This window comes from Strigops habroptila, chromosome 2 (assembly GCF_004027225.2).
Source record: "Strigops habroptila isolate Jane chromosome 2, bStrHab1.2.pri, whole genome shotgun sequence".
Taxonomy (NCBI): domain Eukaryota; kingdom Metazoa; phylum Chordata; class Aves; order Psittaciformes; family Psittacidae; genus Strigops; species Strigops habroptila.
The window spans coordinates 2,730,591-2,750,388 of record NC_044278.2 but is presented as its reverse complement, the minus strand read 5'-3'; the positions used below and the strand labels follow the sequence as shown (position 1 = coordinate 2,750,388).

At 37.4% G+C, this 19,798-nt stretch overlaps 1 protein-coding gene across 6 annotated transcripts in view; it reads left to right on the top strand.

Annotated features, from left to right (window-relative positions):
• Nucleotides 1-16,929, top strand: part of DCAF6 (DDB1 and CUL4 associated factor 6) — an 82,867-nt gene extending 65,938 nt beyond the window's left edge. For all 6 annotated transcript variants that reach the window (XM_030471934.1, XM_030471933.1, XM_030471930.1 and 3 more), the window contains 5 exons: nucleotides 5,193-5,331; nucleotides 11,082-11,238; nucleotides 12,798-12,886; nucleotides 14,136-14,241; nucleotides 15,858-16,929. In XM_030471934.1, the coding sequence (XP_030327794.1) occupies nucleotides 5,193-5,331; nucleotides 11,082-11,238; nucleotides 12,798-12,886; nucleotides 14,136-14,241; nucleotides 15,858-15,922 (556 nt within the window). In that variant the 3' untranslated portion in view covers nucleotides 15,923-16,929. The remainder of the gene's footprint in view (nucleotides 1-5,192; nucleotides 5,332-11,081; nucleotides 11,239-12,797; nucleotides 12,887-14,135; nucleotides 14,242-15,857) is intronic.
• The last annotated feature ends 2,869 nt before the right edge of the window (nucleotides 16,930-19,798 follow it).

The window sequence follows — 19,798 nt, the reverse complement described above, 5'->3', positions numbered from 1 at the left end:
AGAAACTAGCTGCCATGATTTAATGCCAAAGGCTATATATAAGGGAAATGGCACAAAATAATTCTAATAATGAAAATTAACATCTTGGCTTTGTGTGGCTGGAAAGGAAAAGGCTCAGGATGAAGTTAAATAAAAGACTTAGGCTAAGTCTTATATTTATAAATGCCTTCAGGAAAATAGCACAGACATGTATTTCTTTGTCTTATAGTCCAATCTTAGCTGTAATTGGAATACATGGATTTAAATTGGCAATTTTCTTAAACATTCAGGAATCTGTATACTTTCTGTGCTTTTAAGTTTCATGATAGGCATTCTTTCTATATTAAACATGTTCACCATGGAGTTCTTTAGCTATTCAGCACAACCCATGGGAATATTTGTTTCATATTGCTATAAATTTAATATAAATGATGCAATCAGCATGGAATTTGTTATCAGTATATTTTTCTCTGATTTTCATTGTCATTCTGCAGTATATCAGGTGAAAATTTAAAAATGTTTTGTAGCTGAGAATACTTGAAACATTGATTGCATTAGAAGGTTGGGAAATGACCTAGTGCATTACAGTAAACGTTTCTTTTTGTATGATTAGTGGTGAAATAACTTGGGCTTCAGGGCAGAGTCAGTGTGCTGTTACAATGATGGTTTTGCCCTTGGTTTTGAACTATTGTTTGCTTGAAATTTGACAGCAACAGTAAATCTTTTCCATAGGTTCAGAAGCTTCTAAAGGAACATAGTTGCCTGGAATGAAAATTAGAAATTCAATACAATTTTGATATTTAGAAAAGAGTTCTATTTTAACATCACGGCTGTGGGTTAACCACAGCAGGCAGCTCAGCCCCCACACAGCTTGGTCACTCTCCCCAAGTGGGATGGGAAGAAAATCTGAAGGGTAAAATAGTGAGAGAACTCATGGCTTGAGGTAAAGACCAGTACAATGGGTCATTAGTTAGCTGACTTCCTGAGCTGAATTTGACTTTGGTGATGAAAACCAGCATGTTAAGACACATGGTTGGAATTCTTGGGCAGGAGCATGGTAGCTGGCAGGTGGATTCCTCTACACATACAGCAAAGGAAGTACCATAAGGCATCAGAGAATTAGGTTATAAATTAGTAGTTATAAGCCTTAGGTTCTGTGCAGTTGTTTTGGATGGGGAAAACATTTCAAATGAGATGTCAACAAGGGGGGGGGGGGGGAAATTCATTGAAAGAGCAGAAGAGAAGGAACCAAGGTTTCTGGTACTTAGCAAAAGAGACTGTTTGTCTGTGCGTAAGTAAATTTGGAAACTGAAGAAGTGACAAAAATCCTTAATTCTGGAGGAATCAGTACTGTGCTCAATACTCAGTATAGAGCTGAGATAAGAGGAATGGTAAAAGGAAGCAAGTACACATGAGCTTTGCAGCAGCAAAGAAGGTGATTGGTCTGCAATAATGGTGTTTGGAAGAAGCAGGGTTATCTAGGGTACCAGATTAATTTTATGGCAGCCACTACATCTGGACCTTTAGTGGAACAAAGTTTGTAGCCAATTTCCTGTAGATTATTTACAAATTCAGTTGATGGATAGCTGTTTGGTTTTCCCTCTATTGAAAAACTTACCAGTAAGTTTGACTGTCTTTCTTCTAACTAGTAGATGATCGTAGTTGTTTTAAAACATGCTGGGCTAGTTAGCCAGAAATTTTTGGGTAACATAGCTTGGGAACTGAGGCCTGCAGTGCGCTCTCTCTCAGAAAAAACTTTTTAAAGAGCAATATGTGACATACTGTGCTTTCAGAAACTAGTTATTTAATTGTGCAAATTGCATAGGTTTTAGTTTGTTGTTTTTTTTTTTTAATCCTTATTACACTTTAGAATTTCTAAACATACAGAAAATGCCTTATGTGACAATTTTTTTAAGGCTTACCTTACATGTTTACACCTTTTCCATTTCTCTCTATAATACATAGCTGTGGATCAGCCTGCATCACAGGGATTTTGTGGGGTTGTTTGTTTTGTTGGGGTTTTTTGAACTTATGTTTAGTTGAAAGAATATAATGGTTTCACTTGTAAATCCCTATTCCATTCATCTAAGGCTTAATTTAAACATTTCCTAGGCATCTTCATTATTTGATGCCTGAGTATGAATACATAATGCAACTATATCAATTGATGGAGTTGTCCGAGGAGTGCTGACGCAACGTGCATAAATTTCATTATTTGGCATTCCGTGCTTGGAAGAGTATGCAATTTGGAAGGGAAGCAGCAGCTCACAGTCAGGCTTAGCTTAGGCTGAACTTCAGAACAGTACAGACTGCCTAGTGTGCTTCTGCATCTGCTGGTGCTCCAAGTGATTAGTCTACTAAGCTTATGTTGGCAGAGACAGCAATTGCTTATCATAAATACAAATGAAAATTAAAAGGCCACAAAACCAAATATGTTGGATTTCTTAACAGGTTGCTTGTTTGTTTGTTTTTTGTTTCTTGAGTGACTTAAAAAAAAAAAGTCTAGAAAATGTGTAGTTATGGAAAAGTCATACTTCTCAGAGAGAATCCTTTTCCCTGTAATGTACTTTGTTCTGAAACGTCATTAGATTGGGCTTATATTTGTATTTTCTGGAGAAGATTTGCCTCTGCCAGGTTCCTGCCTTTAGCAGTATGTTACTAAAGTGCCTGATAATAGTTTCACAGTTACATGATAATATATCACAGTTACATGTGTGCTTGGCTGCGTTCTCCTGTTGAAGGTAATCATTGACTTTACAAAATAACTAAATATAAATCTATTCATGCCTTTTAAAATAAGACCCAAAATCAGGATTTTAAATCCACAGCTGAGTTTACTAGGTAGATAGTTTTTACCAGAAGTTGCTTTGTGCTTCTGCTTTTATTTAAAAATGCATGATTCTCACTGCTGAATAGTCTTGAGGGGTTTTTGAATGTCTGTATTCAAGCCTAGGGGAATTTAGAGGAGGAGATTAATTTTACTAGAGATGCTTAGATGAAAAATTATGCCAGAAACTACACTGGATTACCAATTAGTTACTTTAATGCCATCTTCTAATCCCAAGACTTATTACTGCTATCTAGCAAGTAACTCTTCTGAAAGAGCTAGACAACTCTACTGCTTTGTCAATCCTAATGATGTTTAACTTCTTAGCTTTTTCACTGCACATATTTTATTACTTAATTAATGTGGATAAATACGCTGAAAATACAAATAGCAATCATAGTGAGTGATAAGTGTAAGTGATAAGTGTAAGGCTAGCAGGCATGTTCCTGAAACCAAAAGGGTCAAAGGATCTTACTGGGCTGAAGGGCTGTATGTGTTGTTCCCAAAGCTGTGTGATCACTGATGGGGTTGGTAGCAGAGTAGTTGGTATCGCATGTTTCTTGCTTTTACTTTCTCACACAAACCCGTCTTTTCTAAAAGCAAATGCAAAATGTACAAATAATTGTTTAAAGTTTGTGTGTTATGTAGTCAATCATATACATGCCACCTTTCTTTTTCCTTCACATAGAAGTAAACTGGTGAGGAGAATAATTACATGATCTTTAAAGCACAGTAGATAAAGAATATGGGCTTTGGGTTTTTTCCCCCTCCATTGTATGAAGACTTTGTGAAGAATCTTCTTCTTAAATCTGTTAAAAATTGAGACTCCATATATTATCAGGGCTAACTAATAAATACAGCATATTCACTGTAGCATAAGAAGGAGGAACTAGAAGATTGCATAGGTATGAGATTTTGAGGGGATAGAAAACTCTTGCAAAGCAAGTAGTCTATTTTTTCTTATGTATTATAATAAATAGTCCACAGTTAAGTGGATCTATTAGCTAGTGCTTACAAATCTTTTCTAGTTTCTATGAAAAATGAGTATTAAAATATCCTTAAAAAGCTTACCTGTATTAGGTGATCTAATCTAATTAGGTGATCAGTATGACAGTTTGTGGTTTGTTTTTTGGTTTTTGGGGGTTTTAAAAATATGTATTAATGACTCATTATTTGCATTAATTTTCCTTTTCTGCCTAGCTGTAGGATAACACTTTACCTTAATTTTTTTGGTCCAACTTGCTCCTATGACAAAAATGAAACAAAAATCTAAGCAGACCACTGGCTGAGAGAATTAGTTGTGAGATGGATCTGGTGGGGTTTTTTTCTGGAAAAGAGGACTTATTGCAAGAGTCCCCAGGATCAGTGGCTAAAACACCATACCACATTACTTGTGGACAAATTCAGTTTACTAGCTTTCTGGTAGCAGTGTACTGAGGTTGCAAATCTGTTCAGTTCTGGCTGAGTTTATTTTTCAGGATCATATAAATTCCTGTAATATTTTGTCTCCTTTCATCCTGCTAAAATCTGTACCTACTCCTTGAGAGTGACATTCCCCTTGGACTGGGTTCAGGATCTCTATGCAACCCTGAATGGAATAAAAGAAGACAAAGAGTTAGGTGCAGGTGCTGGGATGTGACAATTTGGTTATAGCTGGAATTTGGGAGATCTGCAAACTTAAGAGCTAAACAGGAAACATTTGGCACTAAGGTCTTTTCACAGATAATTCAAAAAGTAGATTCCTGGAATTAAACATTCACAAAACTAAATAGACAATTTAGCTATTTTTTTCTTTGTTATGCTGGGAAACCTTCAGCTGTATCCCTCACTGCTAATGTATAGGATAGTTGCTACTATAATTGATCTCAAATCAACTCTCGCCTTAGTAGAACTCTTTTAAAGCTGTCTAAATCTTGAGTCTTGGCGTATAGAAATAGTGAACAGAAATACATTTAACAAAATTTTGGGGAAAACCCAAATCACACTGGAAGGCACACTTGATCCTTAATAACTTTAAATTTATAAAACTTCAGTTTTGGAATAGATTTTTCACTTCAGAATTTTGCTACCGCATTATGGTTGGAGATCTCCAGCACTGAAGAATAAAATAGCATGTGAATTTTGCCAATAGCTGAAGTTTGTTCTTCAGAGGGGGAATAAAATCTGGCATCATTTGACATACCCCTGTCTTGCATGCTATTCTTGTTCTAAGCCAGGATAGAAAAAGTTAGTCTGTAATTTTACATTTGGGATAATGTTGATGTCTGTTCCAAACTTACAGATAGTGTGTTTGAGTGCCTAATTATTGTTTTAAAGTCTTTCTTGATAGCCCATTTTAGTATTTAGAGATGGACTCTCAATAGTGTTCTCTGTTTGCAATTTTTAGACGATCTGCTGTTGCCCGCATTCAGGAGCTCTTCAGGAGGAGGAAAGAAAGAAAAGAAATGGAAGAACTGGAAACGTTGAATATTAGACGTCCTTTAATAAAGATGGTTTATAAAGGTCATCGGAACTCCCGAACAATGGTACAAACTCTTTGTCTGTTTTGGGAACTCTGGAGGTTTTATGTGTTTTATGAATCAGTGTAGCTGTCACATGCTTGCCAAAAAGGATACTGTAATGTATCACAAGCACTTTTTTCTTTTATATTCAGTTGGAAGCCACACAACTTGCTCTAAATGAAAATTAACATTAGTGTGACTCATGTGTCACCATGCTAGGCATTTAAATTTTCTTGGGTTTAAGACTCTCTCCCCTTAACTTCCTTTGAAAACTTGGGTATTTTTCTTAACTTCTTTTTCATTTTGTCTGTCATCTTCAGTGGTATAAAGTGTGCCTGCCTTCAAAATTAGGATTTAATCCTCACTTTGCCTTACAAGCTCTTTAACATTAAAGATTAAATAATAATTTTGAACAGCTTGGAAGGCAAAGTGAGGATTAAATCATAGTTTTTAAGAGCCTTGACATCTCTGAATTATAAAGAAAGGAAATAGTGCTAGTTACTAAATCATAATTAACTACTAGATACTCTTTTTCATACAAAATACTGTATTTTAAGGAAAATGCAGTTACTGTGTTTGTAAAGCTATGGTGCATGAGAAACAAATGCTGTTTTCCTTGCCATTTCTTTTTTCACTTTTTACCGTATTTTGAAGATGTGAAGTTCTGAGCACTAGGTGGTATTTTGTAGAAGCAGCAGGTGTATTATTTTGCAGATGACCTAAGGAGTAGTCCCTCTACCTCTAAAAGCCGTTTTCTAGAGTTTGCATGAATGGCTTTGATGGCACTGAGAATGCTTCAGTGAATGCCTGTTTCCGTCTACATAAGCAACAGACTTAGAATAAACTTTGATTAATGACAGTTTTGCACTATATTTCAGAAATTAATTTTAATTGCTCAAAACCGCATTAGTTTAGAAGTCATAGCATGAAGCACTTCGTAGTTAAGAGATATTAAGACTAAGCTTGCCTAAGTGGCCTTAATTCAGCCTGCATCTTCATATGTGTTGTTACACAGATCATGTCACAGATTTTGTTGTTTGGTTTCTTTGGGATGTGGGCTGGTGTTTTTGCCTTTGTTTCACATGAGCACCTATGACAAGGAGTGCACGCAATGAAAGATAATGTAATTTTCCCTGTTGGTTTCTATGGTGACAAACTTTCTTTTGATCGATGCCCTCTCCTGCAAGGCAAGGCCTGATGGTATTTCTCTTTTAAATTTGTGAAGGAGACAGCTTAGAGAGGTGTTGTCTCCTACACACCTGAGCAGCCCAGGGATAAATTGTCAATTACATGAACTATTTTAATACAAACAGAAATGGAGAGTGAATTAAGGTACTGCAGACAAATCGATTAATTCTGGTACTTCCTTACTTTTGAGAACTTAATTTTGCTATCTTACAGTTTTTTAAATAAGCATATTTTAAGTGTCATTCTTACATTGTCAGAAAGCAAAAGCTAAGCGGCATGCCTTGAGGTTTCCTTGCGCCATTGGCAGAGTTGGAATGTTTTCCTGTTCATCACACAGATCCCTGACATGTAACCACTCAAATGATGTCATTAGAGTCCTGGGTGTTACGGGTTTTCATGAACCAGACCTGAGAGTGTGGGAGTGTGTTGGTAGTGGGGAATGATGGGGAGTGAGATTTTCTGTTTCTCTTGGAGGTAAAAAATGCTTTTGTGAGCCCGCGCTTCCTTTTTCTTCAGAATTTGTCTTTCGCCATGTGCCTTCAGCTCTTTGGCTCTTCCTCACTATTCTTCCCTCCAATCTTAGTCTTACTTCCTTTCATATATACACCGTTCTTCCTCTATCCCACTCACCTCAAATCCCCCTTTTAAAATGTTGACTCTGAAGAAACTATTCTTCAATAGAGCATCTTTGTGTAACGAATAAACGGGATAAGTGATGTATGCATATAGTAGAAGTGAGTGTGTATATGAGTTTGAAAACAAAATTTTAAAATGTAATTTCAAATCTGTTTATTTACGTGGTGCTAAAATTAGATTTTATGAATATTAGAAATGTAAAATCAGTAGTTACATAAGAGAATACAAAGGAAGCAGGAAGAAGTTGTAAATGAGAACTAAAATACAAAGTTATTTATCATTAGAGATATTTTAGATGTACTTCTAATGGGATAATGAAAAATATACAGTAAGAGGAGCTGTAAGACAAAGCTGCCGAAAGATGAGTCTATTGGAAACATGTCTTTCACTACAGAATCGGGAACGCAGTTTCTCTGGCTTATTTTTAGACATCAGGATGACTTTATTGCACTGACTGAAATCATTGGTACATATTTCCTATAGACAAAAATCTAGCAAGCCTGAAATTTAAAACTGGGCATACTCATGCTGGAAATAAAGTACATATTTTAACAGCAGTAAGGGTTCTGCTTAATAATACGATTCTTTATCGTGATGATTTTTATATCAAGATAGCTGGGGCAAAGCACAGAGCAAGACAATGTCTCTGTCCTGTTCTTCAGTGCATGTGCTCAGAAAACTGTGCTGAAAGAAAGATAAGGATGCAGGCGCTGTCCTCTTTAGAGCTGTGTTATGATGTGTTACTTGGGAAATAATTCCATAGTAGAGTTCTGTGTAAATGGTCTCAAACTCAATTCTCTCCCTTATGCCGGAGATATTCTTAAATACGAAAGATTAGGAAATTACTTTATGCTAAACTTCAAACATTGTACATCATCTCTGTGAACTGTGAAAGCTGCTGCATAGGAAACTTCTGTTTACATAGGTATCTCTCTTGCCCAGTTTATGCCAATTTAAAGAGATCGTAAGAGGTACTGGTAACTGTTTGAAGTGTAATCTTGTGTGTAGGATTACATTTTTAACTTCCAGACTCTTTTCTCCAGCACAAGTATCAGATTTCTGTGGAGCTTTCAGCTCACATTTTGGACTGAGTTTTGACGGTTCTTGAAGCAATGTGCCTCCTCTCTCTGCCACCTCATCTAGCCTCTCACCCTGTAGATGATATAGGACAGCAGTGGAGAAGGATACTGCTGTTTAGTCTGTTCCTCTTTTAAACAGCTTAACAATGGTTATTTTTATGTCCTACTCGGAGTAAAATCAGAAATTATTTCTGAAGAAGAGTCTAATCATTAGTGAAGGAAGTCACCCGTTCTTTGCTCAGACCAATTGTTTGGATTACATCTTTCTAAGAAGGGAGGGCAAGAGAGGTCTTGGCATGGAAAGATTACATTTAACAAACTTAATTGTTGCTTCTTGAAATAAATATTTGAGGGTGGCTTTTTTTGGCTCAGAAGTTGAATAAGCCACATTATTTCAGGCTGTAATCAGAAGAGTATCTTGAATGGAATAATATCAACATTATATTTCAAGGAGATAGATAGCTAATACTACTGCCACTTTTTCTGGCCTGCCATTTCTCTGTCTTTTATATGATCATTTTCATTGTAATACTACTCATAGGACACACTGCTTCAGCTACCTTCAGTTCCAAAACTCATGCAGATCTGTGAAATGCTCAAGGAGTCTGGGTTTTCACACTGAATTAGTAAGCACACAATTAATAAATAGTGCAGCATTTACTACACAATTATTTATAAATAAATAACATCTAAGAAATTAAAATAGTATGTTCTAATAGAAATAATATATGAATCCATACAAAAATATAAGTAACATGCGTAGATGATTATGAGATAATACGTTATTCTCATAATCCTGTGACAATACCATGTTTTGGGGAGAAGGATAGAAACAAAGAAAAAGTTTCAGATTTATTGATACGCTTTTCTCTCAGACTTTTTCAAGTAGAGTACATGTCAAGTTAGCTATCTTGTCATTGACTATGTCTGCTATTTTCTTCTATTCTCAGAATCAGGGACAAGACAGTCTAGCCATTTTGAGGGGAGGGATGGTCACTTCAATAGAGAAGTGCTCACAGCGTTGTTAGCAAATGCATATCCAGATGAGACTGTGAATATTTATGACACTTAAGAGAGTAGGTTTAAATACCTACTGAATTACAGCATTTCACATAAGGGAAATAGATGATGTAATAAATCTTTATTTAGTATACTAGCCTAAAGCATGAGCACACTGTTCCCTAAACCCCCCTCTTTTCCTTTTACACAGATGATGTTGTTCCTCTCTTCATTGGATGAAGAGAAGGCTTGCGTTGGTGGCAGGGGAAGAAAGGCAGAATGTGACAGGAAGCCTTTGCCGTCTGTGCCGAGACGGTCCCCCTGCTCCAAGGGAGGCCTTCCATCAGCCTCCCTTAGTGCTGTCAGCTTCCTGGAGAAGCTGCCAGAAGGGAAAAGCCCAACTGCAGGTTGTCTGTATTACTTCACTGACAAACTATACGGTTGTGGTTTGAGGTGGCTGGTTTTCTGGAAGCCTTCTCAAGGACCAGAGATCTTTCTTCAATACCCTTCAGTCAATGGCCCAGTTGTGTTCACTCGCAAACAGATGTGCAAACTTGCAATGCCATGTTTGTGATATTCCTCCCATCTTTTCCAGTTTATGAAAAATGCGTAATTTGTGCATCTTTTTAATAAAAATTATTACCATGTTATTTTCAGAGGTGTGGAATTTCTTCCTTCAAATGTACAACGTACAGATATTCAAATGTACAGTTCTTCAATCAGAGAAGTCTTCCTTGAATGTTTTAATTATAGTCAATTATAATCCGGGGTCAAACTACCCTGTGATAAATAACATAATAGTTAGAGGAGTTAGCTGTAGGCCAAAACCAAAGATAATCCAATTATAATTTCTGATGAGTGATTTAAAAACTAATATAATTTGTGTGATGCTAGTCAGATCAGTACAAAGTAAAATTCCATAAACTGGCCTAAGATGACATTCATTGTGAACTGTAGGCCCTCCAACAACTCACTGCCTTTGCAAGATAGGCTTTATGTTGCTCTCTAAATTTATACACAGCAACATGTGTATTAAAAAAGTGCATGTTGGCCATGTATTACATGTACTCTTTGCTGATAGCATGGGAACATTACTGATATGTGACAAAACATTATCCATATCACTTCAAATCATGCAAAGGTGCTTGGATACCTCAACGAAGTAATGATAGGAACAACCATATAGAATAGAATGCATCATTGCTGTGTCAAGAAAATGATGATATTATTTGTTCCACTTACAGGGAGATATGCTTCTATTTTCATCTACAGTTACTGTAATAAGTGAAGCTGAAGGGTCGCTTCTACCTGGATGCTTTCCTTGTTCAGTAGCTTATAACTTTAATTTTGGCCTTGCACTAAGAAGTCTTAGTTCTTATGTGATTGATTACTGATTTCATGACCCCTTTTTAACTGTCAGACCCCGTGAATTCCCAGCCCCCATAAACTCATAAACCTCTGTCTCATCTCCTCGTTTGCCCTAAATGGAAAATGCCCACCAGGGATTAACCTGTCACACATGTTAACTTACCCAACTCTTCCCAAAAGCTGTTTCACACACCTCTGTCTCCGGTGTCATTTCTGTCACTTTGAAAAGTGACAAATCTGCTGTAATTTATTTCCAAACTGTTCAGTCTGCCTCAACACTTCATTTTTAGTATTAGCAGCCACTTTGCTGTGGAGATCTATAACCTTCTGGATTTTTTTTTTTTTTTGATCATTCTTTATTAAATGTATCCTTTAAATTTTCTTAAATGTTGTTTTCGCAAATGCAGAGCTCTTACTTCAGAGGCAGTGTTATTGCAGAAATGGGAGTATATTCTTTGATGTGCTTTCCACTAACTAGCCTTATAACTTTTGTGTTTACTGCAGATAAAAGAAGCCAATTTTTGGGGATCTAACTTTGTCATGAGTGGTTCAGACTGTGGCCATATTTTCATATGGGATCGACATACTGCTGAACATCTCATGCTGCTGGAAGCTGATAATCATGTGGTGAACTGTCTTCAGCCTCATCCGTTTGACCCAAGTAAGATGATCATTTCATGTTCAGCTTATCAGTAGTAAAGCATTTTAAAATCTCAGTTTAAATTCTTTGGTCAATAGAGCATTGTAATGATTAATGAGCTATTGTTCTTTTTTTCCCACATAAATTAGATAATACTGCTTTAAATTTTGTCTTTTACTAATGACCTTTGGCCCTTACTCAATAATGTGTTGGAGTGAAAATGTTACTGACATAGTATTTGAAAGAAGTTAAGACGTAATAAGAAGAATCTCCATTTCTCCCCTCAATCCATTCAATGTTTTCTGTGACACTAATGAGGGAAGTATAGGGCCACTGAAATGCCAGCAACACTTGGGGAATTGATATTGGAATCTCGTCTCTACTTGGCTCTGTTAAAAAATTCATTGAAGTGGGTGTCTCGGTCTCATTGGCTTCATGAGATTAGAAGAATAAATAAAATTCATAGAAATCTATTCATTTGTATTTAGGGCAAAATATTTATAGGGGAAAAAAAGTAGTAGAAGGAAACATATATCATCTGACTTGTAGATGGAAAATCTGAACCATTCTTCAGCTTCTGACACAGTCAAAAAAAGTATTTGTGTTATTTCTTTTTTCACAGCTTACATAGCTGTAGAGTAACAGCCATAAATAAGCAAATAAAGTTGTTATAATAATACCAGAAGAGGATGGGTTTTTTTCAGACAATTTGTGGAAACATGGAATACTGCCCTGCACTGCATAAGCTGTGAACTTTTAAATGCTTAATTGAAATTGTGTTCCTGTACATGTTCAGAGTGTGTGGCTAGGTTGGACACTTGTCGTGGGTTCAGGACTCCTTTTGGAAGTACATTTCAAATGGCCTGTAGCTTTACTGATTTCTTGAAGGAGTGCAACTGTCTCCCTGTCACATACTGAAAATGTAATGAAGAGGTCGTCTTTCTTGCAGGACAGTTAATCTTGTACAGTTTTCCAGTTACTGAGAACTTCCTATGGAATTTTTATTTTTGTAGTTGTTCTGTGCAGTGATCTAGAGAATGTTCTGCAACTTCTTTTTTTCCATATTTTAACAAGTGTTTATAAGAGCATCCGTTGCTTCTTTATATTTGAATATAAAATAAATTTACATAAAATACACTGAAATTATCAAATATCAAAATACATTTGAAATTATCTTGCTTCTGTCTTTGCTTCTGGGTCTACAAATCCTAAGGCTTTGTTATTAATGCATATATTTATCAGGCTGTCAGCAGAATTATATTAGTGGCAGGAAGGTTTGTTCTTACTTTCTGCTCCTATCTTATGTATATTCCAGTGCACTTTTTATTTAAAAAAGGAGGCTCTTGATGTTTGTGTTTTCTTTATATATATATATAGATATAAAAATGTACAGTGTATAACCTATGGTTCAGATCTCATATGGAGACTTAGTAATTATGTAGCTGTATGTTCAACATGGGAAATGACATTTGCAAGTAAATGCTTCAAGTAAAGTAGTTTTCTTCAACTCCAGTTAAGTGCAGAAAAGAGTGGTAAAGGCATCACACATTTAATTTAGAATTACTATTACTTACTTCTAGTTCTGGCCTCTTCGGGTATTGATTATGATATAAAAATTTGGTCACCACTGGAAGAATCCAAGATTTTTAACAGAAAACTTGCAGATGAGGTAAGAACCTTTCCTCCTTTTTCACAGTAATGTTGAATCTTCCAGTTCTATAAAAGCCTTTGGTGCAAATTACTGACATTGAATTAACAAAGTTTTTAATGTTCAACAAATGAGCTACAAATAAAAAGCTGCCCTTTAGAATAGCTAACTTTCCTATCATTGGCAGTATTTCGTTAACTCTCCTAGAAATTATGAGATATGATCTGGTATTATGTACATGAAAGAAGTTGGAAAAAGTATGAACAGTCAGATACAGAAGGAAGAACTGGCAGGAATTGAGATATTAAGGTAGTGCCTGTCTTTAAACAAATAAATTATCTGAAGGAAATACACTGGTATACAGAAGAACAGGGAGTGCAAGAGAAGGAGTCTCAGGAAGGAAAAGAAATGCATTATTTTTCCTGCCTCACAGCAACTGATCTGGGAGGAAGGACTGAATAATACTCAGAACTTGTCTCGACCTAAAGAAATCTTATACTTAGTGATAGCAAAGGAATGTAGTTTTAAAAGTGAGAGACAAGCTGAAGTGTGGGAATCAAACTTAATGGGAAAGCAAGAAGGATGGCAAGGAAGTACCACAAGGAAGGAAGGAATGAGGCAAAAGAGCTGAAAATATTGGTTAGTGGATTTTTTCCTTGAAACTAAGGCAGAAGGAGCTGGCTCTTTCAAGTCATGTAGAGGCAGGTTGTACAACTGTTTAGAAAGAATTACGGAGCTGAAGAATCTTCCTGAACTAGAATAAAGAAATTGCTTGTGTTCTGTGGATTTTCTCTGGAAGTTTCAAGCAGCATGAAGGTAGGAGTTTAGGGTAACCTCATCTCTTTTCCTTCCCACATTCTTGGCCAGAGCTGGTGCTAGAACTTTGTTCTGTACAGTAATTGCCACCTGTAACAGCTTTTTCTCTCATAAGTCCTCTTCATTTCTTGCAAGATCTCATTTCCAAAAGTTTTTCTCAGTTTCTCATCTTAATATCTACCATGCATGTGGACAATGGAATGAGGATCTTACTAGAATATTCTTTAGATAGACAATTAGATATCTGTAGGCAGTCCACTGTCTGACTTTTCTTACAACATAAAATTGGTGTAACTGCATTTTAGTAATAGTTATTAAAGTATTGCTCCCTTAGTGTAATTTTGGACTCCCTAAATGCCTTTCGCATAGGAACTTTGTATCTGCAAACCCATATTGTTGCAGTACAATTTTGTGTTTATTGTTGATGCTGTTTGTATCCCTTCTCTGCCTCCAGGTTATAACACGTAATGAATTAATGCTGGAAGAGACCAGAAACACTATTACTGTTCCAGCTTCTTTTATGTTACGAATGTTGGCTTCATTGAATCATATAAGAGCAGGTGAGAGGCTTCTGAAGAGCTTGTCCACCACATTGGTCTAGGAAATAGCAGATGGATTGGGGAACCATCAAGATCTTCAGCTGTCTGGGGCTATACTTGGGGTTGGTGAGAAGATTCAAGGGTCTCTTAATGGAAGTACTTAGGAATTGCTTCTTTAGTGTGAGACTTGCAACATTTTTGCAGCTGTTCTTTTTTACCTTAACACAAAGAGCAAGAAAAGAGCAAAATATATTTTTAGATGTTACCATACCATCCACCCTGAAATAGCTTATTTGTAACGTGGTACTAATTAGATGTTGAAAAATACTCCCTTTACTGAAGAATGATCCTTATAATGAATGCTGTGTGATTGGAAAGCTATTGGGGATGACTGGAATGAGCTGCAAGATAAATTGTCATTGTGGACTTGGAATTGTCTAGGGGTGGAGGAGGGGGTGAAGATACAAGGACTGTGGGAGATATTAATGAGGCTGCTGGCAGCTGTTCTGGGGCAGCAGGTACTAGGATGTCCCTTCAGTGAAGGGGCAGTTCCCCAGGGCTGAAACTGGTGATATGAGGGATTGCATGGAAAGTCATTGTTGGGAACTGATGTTCCTGGATGTTGATGCTGACGAAGTTAATTGCAGTGGGTCGATACTGAAGATGTAGGAGAATGGAGAGACATCATACTGGGTAGGAAGCAAGGAGATGAAGTTTTGGGAGGCTGGTATGATGATGACATGTGGTGTGGAAACCTAACAGAACTGTAGATGAAGGTGAAAGTGACTGTAGATACTAAATATGAGGACTCTGGCACTGGCTTAGCAGAGCAGTGGGCTTACAGTGATGAGGCAGGAAGGAAGCTCTTCCTGGCAGCAGCTGCTGCTCTGCTTTCACCTCTTGGTGGTCTGTGAGAACAAGAGAGCCAGGAAGATGACACTGTATCCAGCCCAGTGCTGTGCCTCGCCACTGCTGTAACTGAATATATAAGTTTAGGGTTTTTCTTCATTTGAGTTCTATGGAGTAAAATACTCAAAGAACTGCCCAACACTTGAGTTAAAACAGTTTCAGCTAAAATCTGTTATGGCTGGGTGGAGTATTTCTTAACTTGATGGTGATTGTTGTTTGAGTGATCTTGAGCCAATCATGTTCCCTCACGCATTTCTGTATTTGCCTTTCTGTAAACATTTACATCAACAGGTACTTTTTCTGATGTGTACAGTGACAGATAGCAATTCCCCAGTTTTCTGGAGTATACAAGTTTCTAACTGCAGCTATTCTAGTTTCAGTTCCCCAGGGCAGTGTTTCAATCCCTTGTATTCACTGTCTCTTTTTAATAATATGCTTGCATTCACCTTTCCTGTGCTGACAGCCATTCAGCAGCTACAAGGTTTTTCCTTTTGTACACAAATTTCACTTTTATGCCTGGAAATCCTTTAGGGCTTTTCTCCCGTTCTCCTTTCTTGTGGTAACATTTCTAACCAATCTCTGCTGTCAGTCCATATGGTCTTTCTTCTCCCATATAACCTGCAGTCACTGTCCATTGTGTAATAGCCCAGGGAGATAGCATGTTATAAATATTTACCAAGAAATGAAAACCTTGGAAGTTCTCTTTACTAAATCTCTGTGTCTTACAGACCGATTGGAAGGTGACAGATCAGAAGGATCTGGTCAGGAGAATGAAAACGAAGATGAAGAGTAACTGGCAGTTGTGTGCAAGCACCTAGACGTTAATGGAATTTGTATAAGACATTAATTATATTTTTCCTTACAGAGCTTTAGTGCAATTCTGAGGTATTGCTTTTGGATAACCTAACCTTTTGTTTTTGAATGACTGTGTGCATGATTTTGGGAGAGTGTGCAAGTTAAAATAAGCAAAAATGTTTTTAAAATGTTTTGCCATGTATGAGGGGTGCTAGAAGATGCAAAGTGCAATATTTTCCTTAACCTGCAGATGTGGGAGCTTGGATCAATGTTTTAAAGTAACTTTCATTATAGTAATAAAGTTGGTTCAAATAAATTTCTATACCTGCCATTTGCATGTTTGTTGCTTTCTAATTAAAAGACTTGGTTGTTTTAAGTAGTTTTGTGTTTTTTTCTTTGTGTAACCATTGATTTATCACCTTATAACTATAACCCCATTACTGCCTTCATGTGCATTTTTTTCTTATAATGTTTGTGAAGTGACAAATACAATTATTTCTTACAGTGAGCACTGGGATTCTTTGTGACTTTGCGACCCCATGGCTCTTGGTTCTTGCATCTCCATGGGCAACCCACACATACATACACAAAATTGTCTTTCCATCAGACTTATTACAGTGCCACTTCATATTCTCTGTGTTTGAATCTGCAGTGCTGGTGAAATAGATGTGTTTCAGTAATAGAACCATGAGTATGGATTCTTTGCAACAACAGCAGATATATCTTAATTTTCATTGGATTTAGAGAAAATTTAGTGCAAGAGAACATGAGTTTGAAAATGCCTGCGCATTGCTTCCTAGGGGTATTTATTTGGGAAGGAAGGCAGTTCAGTCCATGTAAGGGCTCTGCCCTTCCTCTGTATGTTTTTGGATGATGTTTGGGAAGAGGAAGTGAAGGAAAGAAAGAGGAGCAGGGAAAAGAGCAGCTGCGCTTAATGGCTGTTCTTGCCAAGGGTGGCAGACGCTGGGGGGCTCTATTGGGAATTGCAGAATGTTAGGAAGAATTCTAAATCAGGTAATGAGGGTATGGGAGGCTTCATTACCCTGCTGTCAATAAAACGTGCATTTGTCACACCATCTTCACAAACTTTGCTTACATCAACAAAAAGATTTCCCCACACTAAATGAAAAAGAACTTTACCACAACATTCTGATACCTTGATTCACAATGCAGGCAGGCTGAAAGGACTCAGGGCAGGGATATAAATCATAGAAACAGATGGAGATGGGAAAACTAAAGCTATTGGAGGAGACGGAGAGATTTGTGAGGGGAGAGAAATGGCAATTGTATGGAACTCAGCTGGCAGTAACAGTAGGGATACTTGGGCAAGGGAAGAATAATGAGAGGAAAAGTGTGAGGAGATGGATAGCGTGGCTGGTTGTTAGTTTGGGTTTTTTTTAAAGGAGAAGGTAGGAAATTACTGAGGAAGAGCAAAGTATTGAAGCTTTGAAAGTGATGTAGCGAAGTGAGTTTAGGAAAGGAGAAAACAACTTGGGGAGAGAAGGTTTTGGAGGCAGAGTGTGCTGAGAAGAGTGAAGGTCTTAGAACACCAGAATGTTGCGGAAAACTGAGGAGGTCAGCGCAAGAGAGGATGGAAATCCGGTAAGCTTTTGAGAGCATAACTACTGTGAACAAGGGGGAGTGAAAGAAATCAAGTTGGTTGTTAGTTAAATATGGAGTGAAAGTAATAGTTGATGTAGATACTTATCTTTTCTGGTGACAGAAGAAGGACTAAGTGGCCTTGTTGGAGAAGGGAGCAAAACATTAGTTTTTCCTCTTGACATGACATTTTGGGCAACCATTTTCAGGCCAGCAAAAAATGAAAGAATATTTTATGGTTTTGTGGTATACCTATTTGGGGAGGGGGAACACACTGGTGCAGAACTATTCAAACCTTGCTGCTCGTAGCACTGCACTGGGCAATATTTTTACTGTCACATGTAAATTAGCCTTTAATTTTATAAGAGAACAGAGTACTCCTTTTATTACATTTTAAAGAGCTATATAGTAAATATAGCGTACTTAGCATATACATAAATTAGGGTTGCCTGCTCTACTTTAGCTGTTAGCAGTAAGAGGAATGAAGCCATGTTTCTGTTCTGTGGGGCATCTGTTGCAATGGTGGACCTCTTCCACAGCTCGGAGCCCTGAGCAGTTCTGTGAATGAAATACAATGACAGAGTGTTTGATGCAGTTAGATCCTCTGTAGATGATATTTGAGATGTATTTGCTTCCAAAAAGAATGACCATGGTGTTTCTACAGAAGCCTGGCTCTCTTTTGTTTATTTTGAAATTATTAACCTTTGCCTTTTGAAAACAAATCCATTCTCAAGGCAGCAAATGGAGAGCGTACCCTTTGTCTTCACTGGAGAGGTTTTATAAATCATCACTGTGGATGTCTGTCTGTCTAAAAATAAAAAAGCTGCTTCTGCCACTTTTTGTTTAGTTGTAGCAATTGCCAGCAAAGAGCAGACAACATAAAACAGAAGCATCAATCTTGTAAATGTCTTTTTTTTTTTTCCCAGAGTTCCCCAATAAGCACATTATCTCCATAAGGTCTCTTATTTGTTCAAAATCTGAACAGTAACTTTAACTCCAGATGCTTAGCCACGGGTTTACTGATTAAAAAGAGGGCAAAAGTTTAATATTTGGAAGATTTTTCAAACTTCAATGCAGCTTTTCAAGCAGCTTTTCTAAAACTAAGATACCCATAGTGTTTGGGTTGGGTTTTTCCTAACCCTTTTGGTGATGGACCAAGTCTCAATTCCTGTAACCACACAGTAATAGGAGCTGTCAGCAGGAGCAGGAGGGATGCTGTTAATTCTAGAGTTTGTAGCAGCAAAAGAAAGCTTGAAAATGTGATTCAAATGTGCATGGAAGTTAATAAATACGTAATTAACCAACCCACAATCCAAACCCTCACAGTTTTAGAAGCAAATCTTGTGATTTCAGACTGGGGGCTTCGAGGTGGGTGATGCTGCAGGAGCTCCCTCTAGTGCCACCATTCATCCTGCCTTTGTGCAAGCGTGTGCAGAAACAAAAATGCGGGGATATGTACTTCATGCTAATTTGATTATGCCATAATGATACAATAATCGAGACCATCATTCTTCAAGTAAGCCAATGAAAGGAAAAGACCAATAAGCAACGGGCCATAATAGTCCTGTTAAGCATCAAATGACCAGTTGAATTAGCTGGCCACCGAAAGACATAGAATCCCAGACTGGTTTGTGTTGAAGGGACCTTAAAGCTCATCCAGTTCCAACGCCCTGCCACAGGCAGGGACACCTTCCACTAGAGCAGGTTGCTCCAAGCCCCTGTGTCCAACCTGGCCTTGAACACTGCCAGGGATGGGGCAGCCACAGCTTCTCTGGGCACCCTGTGCCAGCGCCTCAGCACCCTCACAGGGAAGAATTTTTTTCTAATACCAAACATATTCAAACCCTTTAGTTTCTAATTACAGTAATAACAAATTTGATGGATAGGATGGTGAGTGGGAATTTTCCTGCTTTGCAGACTGAAATCGTATGTATGCTCCAGCTGGTTTTTTTGTCCTGCAACAGCTTGCTGCTGGTGTTTGCATCGTAGGAAGAGCACTTATCTACAGCAAGGGTTCAGATGTCATTGAACTCACTTCTATGAAGGATATTTCTTAAGACTGTTGCATAGATCAAAAGCAACTTCTTTGATGTGTTGCTATGATCCCTGGTACATAATTTGGTGTTTTGAAGCTTGAGCAGATGCTAACTATAGGAAGCAATCTCTTGGTTAAATTCTGAAACGCTGAGCCTGTTCAAAGTGTGATCTGCTTAAGTTCTAGTTCTTTGTTCTTTCCCCTGATGGAGGTAGGATATGGTTCGTTAACAACATCCTG